We start from the raw sequence: 22,217 nt of genomic DNA, 5'->3' as shown, positions 1-22,217 counted from the left end.
TGGACAGGTGGGAAGCAAGGGGAGGATCTGATAAGATGAGATCTGTAGATGTGGCCTTGGATGACGTGCATGCCAGTTACGGCGCACAACACCTAGCGCGTCTTGCGCGTAGCAGCAAACGCAGAATGAATGCACCCTGAGCTACAGGCGCACGACTCATAGGATATGACTATTGTGGGCTCAGAACATGCGCAGCCTATTACAGCTGGAGACGTTTTAGCAGATGCTGTCCAGGTGTTGTCGCAACTGCCCATTATCAGCCGATGAGTGACAGGGGTGGTTGCGCTTAACGCCTAGCGCAGACCCACGACCTGCAACCTCCTCACCCTCGCCTTCGCACCTCCCCCAGCGTCATCTAGCGACTACTACCCCCGACGCCGGCAATAGCTCATATTGACAACACTACAAGCCTTGTGGACCTCCTGCGCTGTCGGGAAAATTGTTGCGATACCAATAGATCAACGCGCGCCCGCCCTGGCGGAGAAGCGACGCATGGCAACAGCTCCACAGCCCCTCTGAGACCACTACGACTCGAGTAACAACTACGTTCACTATGGAGGCACCCCCAGATGTCGTGCCTTCCGTCGAGGCACCGCTCGTTACGCCCGATGACTCCACTACCAAACCGGCTCTAACGCCGCCCACGAGCGAAGACAACGACAAGCGATTTGAGAGGATGTCGTCCGAACTCTCAGAACTTGACAGCGATGACGGGGAAGACATCGAACCCGATCATTACTTTGAAGGAGGAAAAATACCAGTGTTCAAGCCGGTAAGTCCCCAAGAGGCATGCGAGTACTTATTCTGTGACGAGAAGCATGCGCGCAAATGTTGTTATGAATATGACGCGCCGGAAATAATATACAGAATACTAATTGCTGCTTGAATAGACCATGGACCAGTTCCGCAACTTCAAGCGCTTCATCGATAAAATTGACAAACATGGAATGAAGTCCGGCATCGTTAAAGTTATTCCACCAGCAGAATGGTAAGTATTGAATAAGTTCCGGTTGCATAGCCTTTCCAACTTATCCGATAACAGGCGCGAATCCCTTCCCGATCTCACCGAAGCCGTCAAGAGTATCAAAGTCAAGAACCCGATTACGCAAGAATTCGCTGGACAGCACGGCATATACACGCAAGCCAACATTGAGAAACAACGGTCATACAATCTGCCGGAATGGAGAGCCGTAACGGATGAGCCACATCACCAGCCTCCGGCCAAGAGAGGCGAACGTCGGAAAGCTGCTGCGGAAGCCCCATCTCGTACCCGTTCGTCTCGCGCGGCGCCCGCAAACCGCGATGCCTCGCCTGCTCCTAAGCGCGGACCCGGTCGACCATCGCGCAGACGCCAGGTGAAGAAGGAGCCAGTCGAGGATGAGGACGATGACGAGGAGGAGCTTGAAGTTCCGCCCACACCCACTTCGCCCGGAAAGGAAGAGAAGAAGACGCCTGCGAGGAGGATCAAGAAGGAAGCGCGCGATACACCACCTGCTAGGGCGCGCGGTCGGCAAGCTAAGACCGCTGACGAGAAGAAGTCTGTTTCTTCTCGACGCCTGAACAACCGTGGCGCAGTGGCCGACTACATCGACGAGGCTGCCTTTGAGGACTTTGATTACCACCTGCCTGGCCTGGAGGAGTACACTGTCGAACGATGCAAAGAACTCGAGGACAATTACTGGAAGACGATCAACTATGGTTCGCCCATGTACGGAGCTGATATGCCTGGCTCGTTGTTTGACGACTCGACCACCTCTTGGAACGTTGCAAAGCTGCCCAACCTTCTGGACGTCCTTGGAACCAAAGTGCCCGGTGTTAACACAGCCTATCTCTATCTAGGTATGTGGAAAGCCACTTTCGCCTGGCATCTGGAAGATGTAGATCTCTACAGTATCAACTACATACACTTTGGTGCTCCCAAGCAATGGTATAGCATATCCCAAGAGGATGCTCGACGCTTCGAAGCTGCCATGAAGACCATCTGGCCGAACGACGCGAAACATTGCTCGCAATTCCTTCGTCACAAGACCTACCTGATCTCTCCCCAGCGCTTGGAGAGGGACTTCAATATCAAGGTCAACCGTCTGGTACATTACGAGGGTGAATTCGTCATTACGTATCCTTATGGTTACCATTCGGGTTACAATATCGGTTACAACTGCGCAGAGTCGGTCAACTTCGCAAACGAGTCATGGCTGAGCTATGGACGAATCGCGAAGAAGTGCATGTGCGAATCTGACAGCGTATGGGTCGACGTGAACGAAATCGAACGCAAGCTCAGAGGCGAGCCAACACCAGAGTACTACGAAGAGACTGACGACGAAGAAGACGACGACGACGGTGCGGATCGTTTACCCAGCCCTCCAGCCAGTGTTGCCGGCAAGACCAAAGCAAAGCCAGGACGCAAGTCAGCCGGCAGCAAAAGAAAGCGTGGTAAGGAGGATCCCAAGGAGACGTCGAGACCCAAGAAGCTCAAGCGCATTCGCATCCGTATCAGGATTCCAGGTCGGGGTATGCCTTGCATTCTCTGTCCTAACGATGTCGAGTTCGATGACCTGCTGCCGACAGACACAGGCATGCAGGCTCACCGAATCTGCGCGGACTACACGCCTGAAACCTACATTGTCAACAAAGGCGATGTCGAAACTGTGTGCAATGTGGCCAATATTGGCAAGGATCGCTTGGAACTGAAGTGCAACTACTGCCGATCCAAGCGCGGCGCTGTCTTCCAATGTTCGCAAAAGAAATGTACCAGGGCTTTCCATGCTACGTGTGCAGTAGCAGCTGGTGTCCAGGTCGACCTTGGTCCTATGCCCACTTTTGATGAAGAGGGTACGGAATACTTTTACGATGGCTATGACTTCCGATGCCGCTTCCACCGACCGAAAAAGCGGAACAACAAGACCGTCGATGTGGATGCACTGGAGAAGGACAAGTTTGTCTTAGCCTATGGCAAAACACTGAAACCCAAGGATGTCATCCAGTTCCAGTATGTGGGCGGTGAGATGTACCAAATCTACGGTGCACAGGTTGTGGAGAACAGACCTGGCGAGCAGGCTGTACTGGTGGATGTATTACCTGACGGGTATGTAGTGCACATCGCTGATCGTTTTAGCTTGCTAACAGTGTACAGTGATCGCGTCGAAGTTGAATGGAAGTACATACTCAAGCTTCACCCCGACGAATCGCAGCGGCCGAAACCGTCTGCAAACGCCAAGCCGCTTCCTGAACATCTCAAGGAGAGTGATGCATCTCTTGACATCGCAAATCGCACCGATGGTGTACCTGAGATGGGCGACCCTTTCCACGACCCTAACTCTGAACACAAGTGGGCTGAATGGCACACTGCTCCTGAAGTTACTCGGAAGCTGGCAAAGGTCGACCTGAGCAAGGAGGACCGCCTTTGGTATTACCTCGGGAAGCCTTCTACTGAGGCTAGACCCCAGTATACTGAGAATCCTGCGAAGCCAAGGAACAACCCTAAGAGCAACTTCCTCGACACCGTGAAGCCACCCCCACCCCCAGTACCAGCTTTCCACCGGACTTCGTACCCTGCCTCATATCCGATTAAGCCTGCTCCAATCGCGGTGCCTCCTCGTACGCCGATGCAATATACAACGCAAGATGGCCGGCCGTACGCCTACAAGCCGAAAGAGTCAGCGTCGGGGGCCTGGAGATCGCCGGTGTACAACCCTGACACTCGCAAGAATCCCAATTCGCCGGTAGCACATCAGCCCAACGTTAGCTACGATCACCGCATGCCACAAGGCCAGTACGGACCACAGTCATACCAAGGCTACCACTCCCATCGACCGCCGCAATCTTCGCAACAGCAAGCTCAGTATCAACCATATATACCGCCACCAAACGGCTCTACTCCCTCATGGAAAGCACAGCCGACGACATCCGGGCCCTTGCTCAATGGAATCGACAAGTATGCACAGCCAGCATCGCAAAGCAACGCCCTGCCACCATACCCGTACTCTAACAGCCCTCATGGCCAGTTACCGCCCTCGCCATACTCGCCGGTCGTGGGACAGAATGCTGCTCAGTTGTATGGCCAGCCAAGCGGTCAGACCCAGGCGTCGCAGCATGGTCGCTCCTCGATCTCCAGCATGCCGAGCAACCCTACTGGGACTCCCAAACCTCCAATGTACGCCGTCACACCCTCCTCTAACATTATTTACGCTGCCCAATCCCCCACTGAGTACTTGAATTACGTCATGAACTTCCCCTACCTCCGAAACTGTTATCTGCGAAGGACAAAAACTTACATATCACCCTATAGTCTGGACGGTGGGATCACACCTGAATGGATGCCAAAGCCGCCCATGTCGAGGGGTAGCGGTACACCTACTTCCATTGCACCAAGGCCTATTGCACCACATGGAGCTGCGCCTTCTCCCGTGTACGGTGGACCGCCGCCAACGGGCCTCCCTGCACCAAGGCCATCAGCACAGTTCCAGTCTCCGGACGCTTTCCAGCGCGAGATGAACAGGACGACTTCAACCCCCGAAGCACCAAAGTGGGAGCAGATGCTTAAGCAGCTCGCTACGTCAACAGGCTCCACAGCCACGCCTTCCATGACTGCGCGCTCGCCACAGGCACCACAACCACGCTACCCGCCCACGGGCTCCCGGTCTAGCATGTCGAACGACTTACCCAGGAGTATGCAGGTGTCTCCGGCTCAAGCCTCGCGTCTACCGCCACCACGTGAGCCACAGCGACCGACACCTAGCCCCATCAGCGATGATGGCAAAAGTGGTCTTGTAGCTGTACCGAGAGAAGAGAAACCTGTTCTGCCTCCTCTGCAGCCTGCATCGGCGTCGAACGTGCATGGGGCGGAGACGTGGAGGTACTCCTCTTAGGGGATGCGATGTGCATATATGGGGGCGTTTTGGTGAAACTAAATGTATTGTTATGACCATGTATGATTATCGCCAGGGTAGCTAAGGCGTTCTTGATGGGAAAACGGCATGGTTTGCCACGGTTTCTCTTTAGTACAACACGATCCGGACGGAATATGATAATGTTTCTCGCTGAAGTTTTGTTCATGAATGTTCAGCTTTGTGCAGTCTGAAGAATGCCATGTGTTTGCTTGCCTTGTAATCCGGGTGAACACGTTATATAGAGAAGGATGATATGTGAAGTCGTCCATCTCGTATCTCGTCATGCTAAATGTGCTGTAGTAGGTGTTTGCATACAACCGACCAATTAGTTGAAATGCAAAAAACAATAACAATAAATTGGTGCAAGCAGACCAAAGATCCAGTAGGTTTAGACACTACTCTTGGCTCTTGGACATGCAGCCTTGGATGAAATCTAATATCTAATTCCTTTGGGTTCGTTGCGCATTGTGGCCAAAAAAACATCTGTTGCTGCTTCTGTTTGTCGCTCCCAGTATGGAAAGTGCGATGGAGCAACAAAGTGCAAAAAGATGATTTCCGAATCCGGGAATCGAACCCGGCTCTTCTCGGTGAAAGCGAGATATCCTAGCCGATGGACTAATTCGGATGATCTGATTGATGGAAAGAAGACAAATGTGAACATATATGACGGGAGCAGCCATATTTCAAAGGATCATGAAAGCGGTCGCATCGTGAAATGTGGGTTCGAGCGGACTCGCTGATAAGTGGGGCTATCGCACATGGTATCATCTCATACAAGGAAAAAACTAGATAGATACAGAAATAATAAGGTACATATTACAGTCTATTATCTCCTAATAAGAACAACTATAAAGATTTACAGTATTGTAGTCTTCTAGGATTCTTATCTATATCTATATAGATCTAATACGCTTTATTGTAGTAAAAAGAAGTACTTTGCCGTAAGAGGTGTTTAGTTTCTTTTCTTAATGTAGTGGTATCGCTTGCTTAGTTCAACAAACACTTGTTCACAACTATCACGATGTCACTGGGTTGAAGCTATTGAGCAGCATGATTCGCTGACAGTTTCAAATAGAAGGACCGCTGTTGTTCCAATGCGCATAATCTCGAATCAGTCACATCACTCAAAAGTAGAGGAAATAAGTTTCATGGGTGCAACACATATCATTCAGTCAAAGGAGCAATGGGCCAAAGCGACCCAATGCAAATAGATACAAGAAGTGAAGAACACCAAGTGTCAGAGCTTTTCCATCATCAACCGTCCTCCGGGTCTCTCCCGTCACATCTTCTATTGATCATGTCTCAATAACCGGTCTGCTCGAGAAAGATTCGTCGCGTCAAGAACTTAAACGCGGAAAGCGCGGGGGTGGCGGCGGACCTTCTGGCTGGACGAAGAGCCAGCCTTCTCCTCGAGCCAGGCAATGAAGGTGTCGAGGGTGAACTCCTTGTCGGCGATGCTGGCGCTGCCGGTGGAGGCAGGGGCAGCAGCGGAGGAAGCAGCAGGAGTGGAGACAACCTTAGCAGGGGCGGCGCTGGTAGCAGCGGGCGCAGATGAAGCGGCAGGAGTAGTGGCAGAGGGCTTAGCGGCAGGGGCAGAAGCGTTGCCAGAGCCGGAGCTGGCACCGTCGAACAGAGCGGGACCGGGCATCTCGTAGCTGGACATGTCACCACCGTAGACGTTGACCTTGATACCGGGGTCGGTGGCAGTGTAGAGCTTGTTGGCAGGAGTACCAGCGGGGGTAGCGGTACCGGATCCGGTGACCTTCAAGTTGATGCACTTGGGGTAGTTCTGGGCACCGTTTTCCTGTCCAGCGGAGTGGAGAGCGATGATCTCGTGACGGAGAACGTAGTCACCGGGGGCGATGCTGTCTGGGATGGTCACGGACCAGGTGTTGTTGTTGGCGATGAGCTTGTCAGAAGCCCACTTGCCGTCCGAGAAACCAGCGGCGTCGATCTTGAAGAACTCAAGGTCGGTAGACTTGGCGGCGGTGGCATCGTCGACCTTGGCGAGGTAGTCGATGACGGGGCCGACGTGGGACTCGGGCCAGGTGGTCCAGGAGATGTCAAGCTTGCCACCGGCAGCGACCTCAGCTACCTTGGCACCAGCAGTTGCGTCCTTGTGGCAAGCAATCTTGGTGGCATCGTCGTACATGGAGGGGTCGACGAAACCGTTGTCCTGGCACTCGGGGCAAGACCACTCAATGACCTCGGGAGGAGGGCTCTGGTACTGGAAAGAAGGGTCGTAGGCGGTGAAGTCCTTGCCGTCAACCTTGATGGCAGACAAGTGACCGTGGGCGCTGACGGAGGCAGCAAGGGAGCCAAGGATGGCAGCGGCCTGGATCTTGGAAATCATTTTGTTGGTGTGTTGGAAAGTCCGGTTTTGACGAAAAGGTTGGTGTTCAAAAGATACCTCGAGATCGATCAACGAAGATAGTAAAGAATGTGAGACGCTTCAAGCGTTTGAAAAAGAATGAATGTGTAGTGAGCGAATGTCGACTGACTGAATGATTGTGGTGGTGAGGAACTGTAGATGGCTGGGCGCAAGTCATACTTATACTCAGATGCTACCATGTCGGAAATGGCGCATTGCTGTGTGCATGTGTCAGATGAAAGGAGTGGAGCTGACAGAAAAGGTACTGTTGCCGTCCCTACACCGTGTACAATGCTTCAGGGCTGTGGAGCTGGGGTACTCGATGTTCGAAATGTGGACTTGTCACTTGTCATGGCATTGCTTGTTTCACGGAATAGCGTTTGATCCTGGCGGTAAACAGTTCTCGGCGTGGTGTTCCTGATCGACGCAGGCATCTTTCAGAGTTGAAACGTGAAGGAGCTGAAGATTGAGGAGGCGCTGTATGCAAACACAACGTCATAGCCGTGATATTCGGCAGTGCAGTCTCAAGTTCAGATCTCCAATGTGTACACTGTATAGTTACGATGGATATTCATTCAGTAATTGAGAGTTGAGATGTTCGGTGGAGTGAGATGAGACAAGCTGCCGAGGTGCGACTCGTCCCGCCCGCAGCACCAGAACCGTCTCGACTCGCTTAGACTCAGTGCGCGACGAACGACGTCTACGCGTCACCAAATCTCCTGTAGTTAAGCAGCATGAATGCAAACACGGAAAAACGGCAAGGCGCTCACCTCTACACCTCACATACATTAACTTGTATCAAACACCTCCGTAGCACCGATGGTAGCTTCCACGCTTTATCTCCGTGTGGTTCGCTTCCGACTCTCATCGTTTCACGCCTCCTGTTTTGTGGGTCAACGACAGCGCGCGTCTCCACCACGGGCATGACACTTCCAGGCGCTTGGTAACGACGTCAATTCGTACGGAATACGGTGTACAGTATGTTTGCTTTCCAGTTGAGAGCCAGATCGTAGGGTTCGACAAATCCACGGAACATTTTGTCACACCTTGGCACTTTCACACGCATCCAAACACAACAGCTCCCAGGACGAGTAAGGGCACGATCAATGACTGGCTTCCAGTACCTTCCTTCGCGCGAGGTCAATGCCGCCCAGGAGAACCCACCGATGTTTTGTGTTGTCCAAGTGGGTCTCTTGTCTCTATGCGTTCCAATGTCGCTTCCATGTCACACGGACCTTCATTTCCGAGCCAAGAAACTTTAGCAGGCGGCAACAGAAGAAACAAGCAACGGCTAAATTGGCCAAGGCTCGCTTCCTACCGTCGACCCGTTGTTCATCTGGTAGGTTGTGAAGAGTATGCCTGGTTCATACACTTTCTCCTTCCTCCGACGTCTTATGGCAATTGACTTTGAGATAATATCTTCATAGTATTTGCTTCTGAGTTTTCGACTTCTCGTAAATATCACTGTAGCGACAACGCCAGCAAGATGCCCCGAAATATCAAGAGCGATTGCAACTTCTTCACCGGCCGCATTCGTTGCAAAATCTGGAACCTGTCCCACTCGACAGGTTCTGCAGCAAGGTTCGGTTGGCAGAAACCGGCAAGGTAGCTGCCACCGGCTGTTGGACTGTTAGTGGGTAACATTATGGAGCCATCGCGACGAGAACAGGTCATTTCACGAATATAAAAGCGACACCTCCCATAACATGTAGGCCAATATGGCTCCAGATTTAACGACTGATACTCGTATTAGGAGCATAAAATACAAGTCCCTTGGTATGCGGCCATTCGAGCACGATCACGTCCATAGCACCTACTGCATCGGCACCTACATAGGCATGACCTGCCAGAACGCCTACCTAGCGCGGAGCGACTACAGAAGGCTTGATATATGCTCCAGCATATCTATTTACCATACGAGACCGCGAAGTGCGTAAGCATTCTTGAGTCTACAAGGCCATGATGACGATCCGGAACCTTCTTCACAGACCGGCGCAGTTTCCGACCCGCAGCTCATAACTCCACTCTAGGGCTACATTAAATACCGTTCTTAGCGTTACGATATGAAGTTCTACCACGGAACCTGCATGATACACGAATCCATTGCACTGGGCCAATAATTCTGTGCCCGCACTTCAAGTGTATAACTGGTGATGGTCCTGGATTTCGATAGCTTTGTGGAAGTACATAACATGCTGAGTGGCTGTTGCATCTGAGCCGATATTCATGCCCATGATTTCTCTACCAGAAATTATTTGGCCACCTGAAACTGGTGGTAAGCTTATGTAAGTAATCAAAAATTACATCGCCATAGCACGCGCAGTAGAACCATACAATCCATTTTGCTAAGTACATACTCTCGTCTCGCTGGGTTGAATTCTATACGTCACCTATCTATGGTACCACTATGAGAAGCCTATACCCCCGACACGCATCAGGAGCTTTGCACGCAGTAAAACTTGCATTTGTGTGTAGCATAGCAGATTATGAGCAATCTTCATAATGCAACTACTGTATGACACAATATACCTTGTTGTGAATACTCGTGACCAACTATGTGACTTTCCAGACAACGGGGCGTAAGATGACTGCTTTTGTATGCAACTAGCAGATGCGCCAGACCGAGACCAGTCTGGACTATACGGCACGGTACCCATCACATGCGCAACCCTTTTACCATCAGCGCCATGCGCGATTTTTCATCTTTACACAATCTTTGCTTGTTCTTCTACCTTAGCACAAGGCTTCATCTGATGTGGTGGCTATGGTAGAGGCTATCTCAGATCCAGTGGCGGCAAAGAAGCCGAGTAAGGACTATCCGTGGTGGGTGGAGAACATCGATCACAAAATAACGCCCGAGGTCAGTCGTAAGACGATACAAGAGATCTATAACTTGTATACACGATTCACTAACGTCTCACTGCAGGTGCGGCAACACCTAGAAACATACAGTGGCATTCAATCCGAAGATGTTTACAAACATATTTATGCTATAGTAAGCCGAAAGTCTCCCGTTGACTGCGTAACTACAACCTCACATCCTATAGCGCGAAAAGGCATGGTCCATTCGTCCATATCCATGTACTGGAATAGGCATGTTCCTATCGCCTGCCGTCTCCTGTCATCCCGCTTATAGAGCACTGCTCCCGCGCCTCAAAGCTGGCGGCAAGTTTTTGGACATCGGATGCTACATAGGCCAAGATCTCCGCAGATTAGCCCTCGATGGCGTTCCCGAGCAAAACTTGATCGGCACCGATATAGTCGACCATTGGAAACTTGGATTCGAGTTCTTCAATGACAAAGATCGCTTCCATGCGCAATACATTGAGTCCGACCTCTTGCATCCCAATGGAGCAATGGAGCGACTATTTGGCCAAATAGATGTTGTCTCCATCATACATGTCCTACATCAGTGGGACTGGAACACGCAAATTCTAGCATGCAAGGAAGTGGTCAAGTTTACTAAGACGGGTAGTGTGATCATCGGATACCAAGGTGGAACGAACGATATCACGAAGCGAACAAAATGGAACGTAGAGAACGGGCAAAAAGAATTTACGCTGCATGACCCGAAGACGTTCATGGACATGTGGAAGATTGTGGGCGAGGAGATGGAAATGGAATGGAATACGGAAGCGAAGATTGTGCCTTGGGATGAGCTGGCTACCCGCACGGAGGATGTGGCATATCTTGGGGAGGACTTTGCGTTGTTGAGATTTTTGGTAAAGAGGGTTCGATGATAGCTACACTGTATCGTTGACCAATATGTACGCATGATACGGAATCTCATCGAACGGAAACTATTGGACGGGTGAGTTTGTTGATGAAATTGTGTGAATAGACCACGAAGTGGGGATAGTGTGAAGATTTACAGCTTCAGAGCGACAACATCTCATATATTCCGTCACCCAGTAGTATTTTCTGCGTGAAGTAATGCCGTGCGACACGAATTGTTGCTGTCTCTAATTGCACAATGTGCACCGTTGACCTTCCATCGTAGCTTCGGTAATATCATTGAAAGAAGGTACTCAGTCTTGCGCAAGATTCCGGGTTGATACCAAGCCCAGCCACTTCGCTGTAAACATGACTTTCCGCGGCTAGTTAGTCCGTGCCAGATGAATGCACAAATATCTCCCTGTGCATGTGTAGCAGACTTGGTTCAATCTGCTCAACCAACCTCTCGCCTTGACAATCATGCTCGACTACTCCAAGTGCAATTCCACTGTTGTCCGACACGGGAGTACTGATCACGTGAGGCCCATCAAGCCGATAATACAACTGTCTCCGACATATTGGACAGACATCTGTGCCAGCGATGGCTGACCTCAGCCACCTGCGCAAGCATGAGCCTCCGAAGACGTGGGCACAAGCGTTCGGTCCAGTGAAACGGGTTGGCGTATGTTTATCGTGATCGAAGGCTTCGAAACAGATGCAGCACTGAGTGAGATCTTCGAGATAGGTTGCGATAAATTGCTCTGTAGTGTTGAAGGGGATTTCATCTTTTCTGACTGTAGTTTGTCGTTGAAACGGGTTGCGTGCTGGGCGTTGTTCCAAAGATCGATAGACGTGTCGAGTGGGGAGGCAGGCTTCCACAAGCCTTTTGAGGATTCGTACCATTGCCAATATGTCGTGTAGGTCGAGACTGTGTTCAGACTGAGGGAGAAGAAGGGAATGTGAGTCAAGTTGATGAAATAACTGAGAGAAAAGCTGCGGTAATTTTACCTTGGGTGTGAGGTGTCGCTACCAGAAATCCAAGATCTCGAAAAGCAGCTCTTCGAATCATAAACTCGACTTCACAGACCTTCTTTCGTTACGTTGGAGTCGTGCTTATACTACGGTTGTCACCCACTGCATCTAGTGGTGCTGCGATGATCTACTGACGACAGGCTGGCCGCACAACTCCGCCAACCCGCAACCACATGGAACTGAATAAAGGATCACACAATCTTGTTCTTATCGCTCTAGTTGATTGTCTGGTCCCAGTCGTTGAGGACTATGCCGCTTCCCGAGCTTTCAACATAACTATGGTATGTGCAAGCTGTTCTTGGAATAGTTCTTATCCAAGGGCATCGTTCGGATACGTTGAAATTATGTGGATTGTGAGCGGCTCGTCGTTGCTATGCACCGTATCGTGCCGATGGGTTGCAGCCAAGGTATGGTATCTGCACCTCCTTGGGCTGAATCAACAGTGCAAAGCATTGTTCCTTTCGTTTTGGTTAGGCACCTAGCGATAATCATCGAGAATGAAGCTGGTATTCGACCATTGGGCAAGACCAGACAGCGTATCTGCATGTGAAAGTCTCGTAAACGAAAACGAGATTTTGCCGGTGCATGACAAAAGTGCCGCGTTACGGGTGGAAATGATGTTGATGATTGGTACCTGAGCAACGAGTGTCAATCGCGCTGGCAAAAAACGGCCAGCCGCTATACTAGCCCCCTCGGCCAAAGTCAAGTTGGAAGTTGGAACCGCAGAACGTCACCAACCGCAACCAACCCCCGACCTCGCGATACCACAAATCCCGCGTATTCCAGCTCTTTGCGCAATCACAATTAAGTTTAACCAATGAAAAAAACGAGGGCCGAGGGCCCAACCGCCAACGCCTCAAACTTTGAAACTCCGGAACAATCGGAAATTGCCTCCTTGGGTATAATCTCATGCACGTGTTGGCTTGACGTGCGTTTCTCAGTGCCGCAATCCTGCCGCTCGCCCTTTTGCGTATCACCTCGCTTTACGAACCGCACCCCCCACACTCTGACCAACTCGATCGTCTCTTTTGCGCCCGCGCGACGATAAAGACTGTGTGTAAAACGCTAATGGAATGAAGGGAAATGAATGAATGGATGAGACGAGGATGATCTGCGATATGTCAGTCGATGTCTCGGTCGTGCCTCGGAAGCAATCGGCTAGCGCTCAGACATGAGGATGAGTGATGCGTTTTGTAAGGGAGGGGGCCCTGTGGCTGTGCTGACGCTCCGTGCGAGCCTGGGTGAGCAAGTACGCACCTCTGAGTTCCAGCTCGTTCAGGAAACAAGGCCAGTTTCAATGCTCCGCATGTATCGCGCCTGTGCCCTCGCACACACTGCACTTGTTGCTGCCGGATCGTTTGCATGCTGGACAGCCCTTGCCATTGCAAGCGTCGCACTTTGTGGTTCCGTTGCCTTTGCACGTTGGGCAGTCCTTCATGTTTGCGTTTGCGTAGTTGACCGGATCGAGCGGGCGGAAGTGAATAGCCGGGGCAGATGCGGCGCAGTAGGCAGAAGCAGAATGAACAAAAGGTAGCAAGAAGGTGAATATGGAGCCGAGTTGGGTCTGGAGAAGAGCAAGATATATGTCGAATCGAAGACGCTTCTGAGGTGATCGCAATGGATGGAAGGGGCAGTCGCGGTGAAATAGTCCGTTGATCTTGATTTAGCAAGGCAGTACCACGGTTATGAAGATGAGCAACACAGTTGAAGTTTCGAAACACACAATGGTCCACGGGCCTGATGAGCGTCAGGGTCTCTTTATATAATTTCCCCATTTTGGGCCCCGCGCATACCCGTAACCCAGCTGGCTCATCATCGCAATCTCACCGCGGCCGCGAATAGTGAAGCAAGCTCGCAAGCTCAGCCCCCGTCTGCATCCAGCAAACAGTCCGAGCTTCTTCACGATAGGTTTTCCGGGTTTAGTAGTAGGAGTAGCATCACGAGAACACGAGAACGTCGCTTGTGAGGTACTACCAAGGGTCCACTAGCACTATCTTGCCATGCATCTAAGAAAAAATGATGTCAAGGTGCATTTTTCGGAAGGCTATGGAATACCTTTTGACAAAGCCCCTGCCTTTTTCTCATGCACGGAATGCACCTCCCCTTCCAAACAAGTCCTGCCGCATAAGTCCTCTTGGCTTCGCTACACTCTCCTATCGTCTGCGTATAGACCATGATCTGATTGTACCTACTGCCGCCACAACCGGTCAATATCTCCGTGGTGAATGCGGCATTAGGCTTGTGCCGCAACCGAGCCAGCAGTAAGAGAGCTCCATGCATATCCTGATTGGATTTGCGACGTGGGAGAGGACGTCAGACTGCAGTATCCCAGCACTCTGGATCAATCAGACAGTGGCCATGCTTCTAGCGCGTTCCTCTCAAGATTGCGCGCATCGCCAGGTGTCACTGCGGACCAGCAACGTCATTAAACGCCCCGATAGCCTTTGCAGTTACAGGGCGCGGTGACAAGTCGAAAGGAGAGGCTACATCAGGCACGGAGTTGGGAAGGCTGTGCGAGCACGTTGTTGAAGCATTGGTGAGGGGCAAGTCTTGATGATGGACTGAATGGGAGATGCCTGATGCAGAAGGCACACACGTGGCAGGCTGCAGGAGCGGTAGAACGAACCGACGTGGTGGGTAAGGCTGAATTTTGGTTGGTGGAGCCGATTGATACATCAGCAAGGTACAGGGGGTGACAATATTCAGCTCCATGTAACCACGTAACCCCACTTTCCAGGCACAACGCTGGATGCCTCTAGACGTGTGAGGTTGGGAAAAGCCTACACTAGGAAGTCCCCGTTTGCTAGCAAGCAAAAGTAAGCACCACCAAGGTAATCACGATGATTTTTATCCTATGGCTATGCGCCCATGGGCAAATGAGCCGTAGTGTGTACATGTCTCAAACTATCTTTCAAGACAAGAAAAACGGGTCTCTTTGATGGAAGATGCCAGTATCCCGACTCCAATCTTACCTTTACTTGAGACCAAGGTATCTTCTACAGCTGTGTTACCAACTACCTGGACCATTCACAAAGTGCAGAGTTGTAATGCCAACATATCTGCCTAGCAAGGAACTTGCATGTCCAAGGAATTCTCCGATACAGAGCACCGCGTCGTTCGAGATTAGATGCTGCTTCTTAGCGCTGCCCTACTTGGGTGGCGTTGTCGAAACGAACCGCCTAGTCCACAGATCATGTTACTGTGGCTGCGGACCGAAGCCGGACGTTTGACTAGGAGACGGCTCGTGAGGTTGACACAGAACATGTTGCTAGTCTAGTGCCATCTTCACGAAATGGCCTGATTTGCAAAAGCTTAAGTATTGCAAGTCCTCACTCTCAGCTTCAACAGCCCAACAATGAGAAAAGGAAAAAAAAAAGGCTGACGAAAAAACCGTTGGTGAATGAAACAGCCTAGCACCAAAGGTTGGCTAATATACAGTTCCGCCTGGCCTTACAACAAGTCCGTCCAATTAGTATGCCCTACATCAGCGACCTTGGCATCCGCCTACCGAGACCATGGTGGACACGCGGCCCAGAACTTACCATGGTCTCACATCGGGCCTGGAACCGAGTTGGGAATTGTGCGGCCTGGCTCTACAGCCAATTCATCAATTGGCATGCCTTACATCAGAGACATTGGCGTCTAAGAGTCAGGCCACAACGGACACGCGGCCCAAGGCTGGCCGTGATCTCGCAACGGTCTAGAGCTGAACGGAAAGACTCGTCATCACCGACTTGGAACACGCGGCCCGAGGCTCGCTATGATATGGAATGAAGTGAAAAGAAATCCATTGATACAGCCGTGATACCATAAGAAAATAGGTCTCATCGGCTCCAACGTGAGTACCTGTGTTTTGGATCCTCTTCTCTCGGTCTCGGTCTCGCTTTCTCTTTCCCTTTCCCAGGCTATCCCCAAATGCGTTCTTACAACTTCGCCTTGACGACAGCCCTTTCCAGACCCGGTCCATCCCAGATGTCGCGCTCAACCGCACGTGTGTTGATGCAATGCATACCCAACTGCTCGACCTTTTCCACACCAAGTAGACGCATACACGTCTCAGTCTCCGCTTTGAGAACTGTTTGTCTGTTAGCATGCATGTCACACTCTGAATCTTAAAAAAAAGGAGAAAGACTCACTCTCAAGCACCCGCGCAACTCCTTCCTTCCCTCCGGCCCCCAGTCCAAACAACGCCGCCCTACCTACACCCACACCCCTTGCACCCAAACACAAGGCCTTGACAACATCCGTCCCCCGCTTGATTCCTCCATCGACCCAAACTTCAATACGATCAAACACCTCGGGACAGTATTTGCGTATCTCAAGTAACGTGTGTACAGCAGGTGGAGCTGTATCCAGTGCCCTACCACCATGGTTCGATAAGATGATGGCTTTGACGGCTGGAGCGTGGAGCGAGGCTAGATAAGCGTCTTCGTGTGTTTGGATTCCTTTCAGAACGATAGGTTTGGTGGTGTGTTTTGCGAGCCAGGGCAGTGTAGAACGCCAAGTTAGATCTGCAGCTGTGCCCCAGAAGAGGGACTGGCCCATGCCCATTGATTTGGGCTTTGGCTTCTCGTTCTCGCTGGCTTGTGTGGGTGTCTTCGCACTCGTGCTGGTCTTGGAGAGCGATTGTGATTCTTGGACCGAGGCGCGCACGGGGAGGTTTGAGCCGACGTTTTTGCTGCGTTCGTCGTGTTCGCGCTTACCGGGGACTGGCGCATCGAGGGTGAGGCAGATGAATTTGACCGCGTCGAGTTTGTTCACACGGTCGAGGATGGCTTCGCTCTTGGCGCGCTCGTTCTGCACATAGAGTTGCCAGCCAAAGACCTGGCCTGGGGTGGCGTCTGTGACGATTTGTTCAGGCGTCATGGACGCGTTTTGACTAATTATCTGCATGGCGCCGAATTGGCTGCAGGCTTGTGCGATGCCCCATTCGCCGTCTGGGTGCGCGAGACGCGCCATGGCTGCTGGGGAGACATAGATGGGGAGTTTGACCGAGTTGCCGATGAAGGACGTGGATGTGTCGCAGCGGGTGCAGTCGACAAAGACGCGGGGTCGTAGGAGTATGCTGCGATATACGCTGTTGTTGAAGGACTTGCTCTGGAGGTCGTCGCTTGCGGAGAAGTAGTACGCCCATGCTTTGTAAGGTATTTGCTTCGTTGCCACCTCTTCTATTTCATCGAGGTTCAGTAAGCTGTCCAGATCTACGGGTCCTTCGTCTTGCGCCTCGCCAGTCTCCTCTGGTGTCTTCTCCTCTTTCGGGAGCGTGTCTGGGTTTATGGTGCCGAGCTTATCCGAGGCTTCGAGATTCTCTTCGAGAATGCCGGGTGGGTGGATGGGATCGTATTCTTCGGTTGCGTCGGTGCCGGCAAGTTGGAGGATGACTTTTGAGCCGCCGGGGTGCTCAGGAATGAAGCGCGTGACATCGTAAACATTGCCGTAGAGAATCACCCAGCAGCTCTCTGCTGTGTTGTGCTGTGCGACTGGGTTCCGAGTTAGCTATGGTAGTTGGAGTTGGATCGCGGGCACTGGAGGCTAACCCTCGGCATAATCGAAAACCTTCGCCATGATGCCGTGCGTTCAATTACTTGTACAATGCGGGAAGAAAACACGAAATCAAAAGCTGGGAATGCAAAATAAAGCTCTACAAAGATGGCGACGAGGATTGCGAAGAGTGTGAGCAAGATTAACTCCGGCAAAAGAGCAGACGCCGACGTCTTTTAGCCAACCCCAACCTGTGGGGATCGAGAGCTCGGGGTAGTGCCAACCCGAGTCAGGCAAGGCGGGCCGCATTTCTTCTTTTGCGGAGCGTCAGTAGGTAAGCCGGATACACAGATGGCTAATTGGCGGAGTCCCATTCTCGGACTACCCAGCCACACGCCGTGCTAGCTCAGATGCGGTGAACTGTTGTTCGCTCTAAACGTGTAAGGTTGGATGATGACGATGATAGCTTCAAACGCCGCGGCAACTGAATGTCCACCAACCCCATCTTTACATCACACCCAAGTTTTCTACATTCATTCGAACAACACGACATCTGTTACGAGTAATCTCTGAATGCTATCAAACTCAACGGGTATCCTTGGCTAGAACAATAGCCTGCAACTAAAAGATGCAGAGTCGCGTGTCGCAGTATCCCCATACAATGGCTAAATATCATACAGTCTCAGGACTAGAAGCAGTACCCTCGCTTTTCTCTCTCCTCTCGCGTTGCAGTTCCCTGGTCCCTTTTCTCTGCCAGCCATCATTGACTTGAAAGTTTTGCCCATCAGTTCCGGTCGAATCAGAGTATCCGTCCTTTGCATTTTCGTCATCATCCTCATCGCTATCCTCGCGCGTCGACGCCTTGACGAGTTCCTCCAGCTCGCTATGAATATCCCACCGGGAAACCCGCTTTGATTTGATCGTACCTGGCCATGTTTTGGCAGCCGGCTCCGAGATGGACCGCGCAAGAGACGGTCTGGTCAATCTTCCACCTCGTACTGCTTGTCTGCGCCGATGTACCTCGTATTTGGGGCGCTCGAGAAATTGCGCGCGTTGCGAATCATCTACTCAAGATGTTAACGCGATATCCAGGCTGGATATCAGATTAAGGAATGTGCAAGGCATTGGCATGTTCAGGGGCGAGGGGTGCAAGATGTTCACCAACCCTCAACCTGAAGATCCCCCCAGCCATGCTCAAGCTCGCCTTCATTCGCAGCCTCATCACCCCAGTCCATCTTCTCAAGCTCGTTGCGGAAGAAGTCTTGTTCCTCCTCTAGGACACCGGGTTTGGCGCCTAGGCTCTCTGGATAGCGCTTGAGGTTGTGCCAGTGAGTGAGTGATCGCAGAGCTTGCTCAAGCGGGACGCTCTCATCGACCTCAGCATCCACGTCGCTCCCGGCTAGCCAGTCGTCTCGGAGTTCAGGTCTGCAGTGTAGATACACCGCAGTGATGACACGCATGTTGGATTGTCGCCACTTGCGGCCACAGTAAGGAACTTGGTTCTTGAAAAGCTTGAGCGTATACAGACGCAGCTCCGGTTGTGGTACCTTCAAACTCTTGCGAAGGAACTGTGAAGACTTGTAAGACACTAGCATGAGATTACGATGTGCCTTGTTCTTGCAGATCTTTTGCATAATGCGAAGGTAGTTGATGGATGTAAAGAACGCGCGCCATGAGAAGTTAGTGATGGGTTCCTTCGGCAATTCGTTGGTAGGGAAGCCAAGCTCGTCAACCTCTGGAGGTTGTAGTTGAGCAAGCGGAAGGGCTGGCTCGAGTCCTGATTCATTTATATCTTCTCTGGATAGGCGGATTGGAGGTGGGACGGCGTCATCCTCGTCAGATTCGCCGTTATACGCTTCTCCTTGATGGCTCTCAATATGGTCTTCTTCAGATACATTCCTGGAATGTGTTCGGCAAAAGTTGAAGAAGTTGAGCTCTTCCTGCTCACTCTTGAAGTTTACGATTTTTTCAACCTCTTGCAGTTGTAGTAGCTTCAGGATCAACGGGACATAGCTGGAATCGACCAATAGCTGCGTGATGTACTCGAATTTCAGGATGTGAGAGACTTTGAACCATTTCAGGATCAATATTAAGGTGCCTGTGACTGCTTTGTCGAGAACCTCTTGTGTGCGCATTGCGTCAAGCTCCTCATTGGTGGCTAACGGGTTACCATGACCGTTCATGCCACTCATGTCGGGCCGACCGGCTGTCGTACCGTTCTGGTTGTCCTGGAATTGGAAACCGCTCTGTAGTCCATTCGCGCCGCTGGATTGCGTGACGAGCGCCGTGACATGTGCAAGGATAGCTTTGATCAACACGATGATTAGTGACTGTAAGTTGGGAAGTGCGATCCGATACAACTCCTCGACCAAATGCAGTCGCTCCTCACAACTACCAGGTTCAAATTTCTTTGGTGGCGCTTCATCTTTGGGCTCAAGCGACAATTCCTCGATATCAGGATTGTCGTCAGGACCGGTCCAACCGCGCTCGTATTTCATAAATGCGACACGCTCCTCCCATAGCTGCTTCATTGCACGCGTGGCCTTCATGCGTTTAGCGAAGAGCTCTGCGGCCTCCAAGATGGATGCAGGTATGTCCGAGCCTTCCCATTTGCGTCCCACAAGAAGGTCCTGCAGGTCGGTTGAGCCCTTTCCACCCAGCTTGTTACTAGATTCGTCGAGTGGCGGATATAGGAATGGGAACATTTGGTTTGTCTGGTAGTTCTGCTTCTTCCCGCCCTTGCCGCCAGGGCCTGCAGGCGAGGGAGGAGGCGAGGGCGCCGGGGTCGCAATATGTACCGGCTGGTGCAGAATGGACGTGCTGTTGCCGTTTGTGTCTCCAAGTCCTGAGCCGAAGACATGATTGCCAGCTACCTTGTTTGGGTGGTTCTTTAGTGGTGGCAAGATGGAGTTGTTTTCTGGCTCAAGAGGAAATATGGGAAGAGGAGGATTGTACGCAGGGTACTTGGAGCTTATCTCCTGTCTGAAGAGGTGGTAATCAAGTGGCGAGGCAGTGATGAGTGGCTGACCCTTGGAATCCTCCGACTCGAGCTTGTTGTCGTTGAAAGTCTTTTTGACCTTGTTAACTTCCGCGAGACCACCGAAAGTCACCAGCATCGTCTTCCAGAGCAGCAGTGAAATCTTACTAAGAGGCAGGTTAATTGACTCGTCCCACCGTAACTTTGCGATGAGATCAACGAAAAGCATAAGAAGGCCTGGCTTCTCAAGGTCAAGAATGGCGCTTCTGAGTTTGAGGCTGTTCTTCGTCTTTTCCTCGTCGCGCGCAACTTCTAGTAAGACGTAGACGGCGGTCATCGCACACCAGATCTCGCGTCGTTCAGCCTCCTTGGAATCGCGCTGAGCTTCGGGTGTGACTTCCACCCCACATGCTCTCAGAAGCGAAGAGCTGAGTGCATCGACGATGGCCTGCACGCCGTTATTATCGGCGAGCAGGTGTACGTTGCGCTTGATGAGCGAGGCTTGCTTTCCCGATTTGACATATGCGGCGCTGCGTGCTGACGTTGCGCCCGACTCTTTTGCCTCGTCCGCCGCTGGTTCTGGTAGTCCTGCAGTCTCATGCCAGCACCCAAGGAGGACGTAGACCAATGCCTCGAGCTTCTTTAGCCTCATGACAGGATCTGCGTCCTTCAATCCTCCTAACAAATGTTTCACAAAGTCATTATGTTGTGTTGTCGTCGCCTTGGCCCAGTCCAAGCCATCTTCGCCATTGGACACGTCGTTCAACCCATGGAATGCGCTCCATTCCAACGAGTAGGATGCCTGGGTTTTCAGCAGCATAGCCTGCTCCTCGACTGCGTATGAGAACCACTCCTCCAACTCCTCTTCGAAGAACGAGGCATCGTCGTAGGTAAAGGCGTATGGCGCAGGCTCGACCTTTGGTAAGCCCCTCACGAGGTTCTGCAATTGCGCCAGCGAAAGCGAGTCATTCTGTGGGGTGTCTGGCGGCGGTACAGGCGGTGCGGGAGGAGGGAGGTTCGGCGCAGGCGTAGGGACTGAGTTGCCGCGTTGCAGGCCGGGGCGTGCTGGCAGCGTAAGGGGAGGCCCGGCTTGGGGTTGGTCTTCGTCTTGTTGAAGCAATATACGCTGCTGTTCGGCGGTATCGAGTGGCAGGTTGAGCTCTTCCTCTGGCTCGGCCTCGATGACCGGAAAATCAGCGCTCGAATTGCCAATCAGCTCAGCTGCGTCCAATACAGGAGGCACAAGCGGCTCCTCGGGCACCTCGTTGTTGGCCATAGTCGGTCGCGCGTATTATCTGAATGTGGGGTTGGGGTCGGGTGGAAACGTGTTACGCCCACCATGTCCGGGAGCCCGTTCACGTGCTAATCATGACTGCTGCTTCGGAAAATTCGTGGGTGTGGTAAGAAACGTGTCTTCGCGGTTCGAGAGAATGAATCGCTATGTGCATGCGAGGCAGGTGGGATGCGCCGTCCGCTAACGGATAAGCAGGGTTCCGATAGCGCGATTCATGTGGAAACACATCAGAAGAAACGTCGTCGTGCAACTACCAAGTCGACAGTACAAGTGACCAGCACATATCATACCATGATTTGGAAAAAGTCACCGAGAATGCTGTGTCATTGAAGAACTCCTCCTTGCTGTAAAACGTGTCGCTGAATACGTAAGAGAAGCCTCCGTTGTTTGTACGAAGGAGGCCTATCTTATCCCAGTTGCACCACCATATGCAGACAACACCAAAAAGCCCGTACCAAA

General features: G+C 51.7%; 6 protein-coding genes and 1 non-coding gene across 7 annotated transcripts; 2 read left to right on the top strand and 5 right to left on the bottom strand.

Annotated features, from left to right (window-relative positions):
- Positions 1-553: 553 nt before the first annotated feature.
- J4E82_002942 (uncharacterized protein) lies at positions 554-4,868 on the top strand (the record flags this gene model as incomplete). The annotated part of the gene is made up of 4 exons (XM_051729236.1): positions 554-772; positions 891-988; positions 1,043-3,085; positions 3,134-4,868. The coding sequence occupies 4 exons, from the start codon at positions 554-556 to the stop codon at positions 4,866-4,868; spliced, it is 4,095 nt and encodes a 1,364-aa protein (XP_051590951.1).
- A 574-nt stretch (positions 4,869-5,442) lies between these two features.
- J4E82_002941 lies at positions 5,443-5,514 on the bottom strand. Its single transcript has one exon. It is a non-coding gene; the product is annotated as a tRNA-Glu (tRNA).
- A 720-nt stretch (positions 5,515-6,234) lies between these two features.
- Positions 6,235-7,242, bottom strand: J4E82_002940 (uncharacterized protein; the record flags this gene model as incomplete). Its single annotated transcript, XM_051729235.1, has 1 exon — positions 6,235-7,242. The coding sequence occupies one exon, from the start codon at positions 7,240-7,242 to the stop codon at positions 6,235-6,237; it is 1,008 nt and encodes a 335-aa protein (XP_051590950.1).
- Positions 7,243-10,355: 3,113 nt separating this feature from the next.
- On the top strand, positions 10,356-11,000 carry J4E82_002939 (uncharacterized protein; the record flags this gene model as incomplete). The annotated part of the gene is made up of 1 exon (XM_051729234.1): positions 10,356-11,000. The coding sequence occupies one exon, from the start codon at positions 10,356-10,358 to the stop codon at positions 10,998-11,000; it is 645 nt and encodes a 214-aa protein (XP_051590949.1).
- Positions 11,001-15,929: 4,929 nt separating this feature from the next.
- On the bottom strand, positions 15,930-17,571 carry J4E82_002938 (uncharacterized protein; the record flags this gene model as incomplete). Its single annotated transcript, XM_051729233.1, has 3 exons — positions 15,930-16,081; positions 16,143-17,486; positions 17,544-17,571. The coding sequence occupies 3 exons, from the start codon at positions 17,569-17,571 to the stop codon at positions 15,930-15,932; spliced, it is 1,524 nt and encodes a 507-aa protein (XP_051590948.1).
- Positions 17,572-18,159: 588 nt separating this feature from the next.
- On the bottom strand, positions 18,160-18,421 carry J4E82_002937 (uncharacterized protein; the record flags this gene model as incomplete). Its single annotated transcript, XM_051729232.1, has 2 exons — positions 18,160-18,370; positions 18,414-18,421. 2 exons carry the CDS (start codon positions 18,419-18,421, stop codon positions 18,160-18,162), a joined length of 219 nt encoding a protein of 72 aa, XP_051590947.1.
- Positions 18,422-18,644: 223 nt separating this feature from the next.
- Positions 18,645-21,740, bottom strand: J4E82_002936 (uncharacterized protein; the record flags this gene model as incomplete). The annotated part of the gene is made up of 1 exon (XM_051729231.1): positions 18,645-21,740. The coding sequence occupies one exon, from the start codon at positions 21,738-21,740 to the stop codon at positions 18,645-18,647; it is 3,096 nt and encodes a 1,031-aa protein (XP_051590946.1).
- Positions 21,741-22,217: the final 477 nt, after the last annotated feature.

Source organism: Alternaria postmessia (genome assembly GCF_024291825.1).
Source record: "Alternaria postmessia strain BMP 2775 chromosome Unknown scaffold_12, whole genome shotgun sequence".
Taxonomy (NCBI): domain Eukaryota; kingdom Fungi; phylum Ascomycota; class Dothideomycetes; order Pleosporales; family Pleosporaceae; genus Alternaria; species Alternaria postmessia.
The sequence above is the reverse complement of the archived record's forward strand: the minus strand, read 5'-3'. Positions and strand labels throughout refer to the sequence as shown.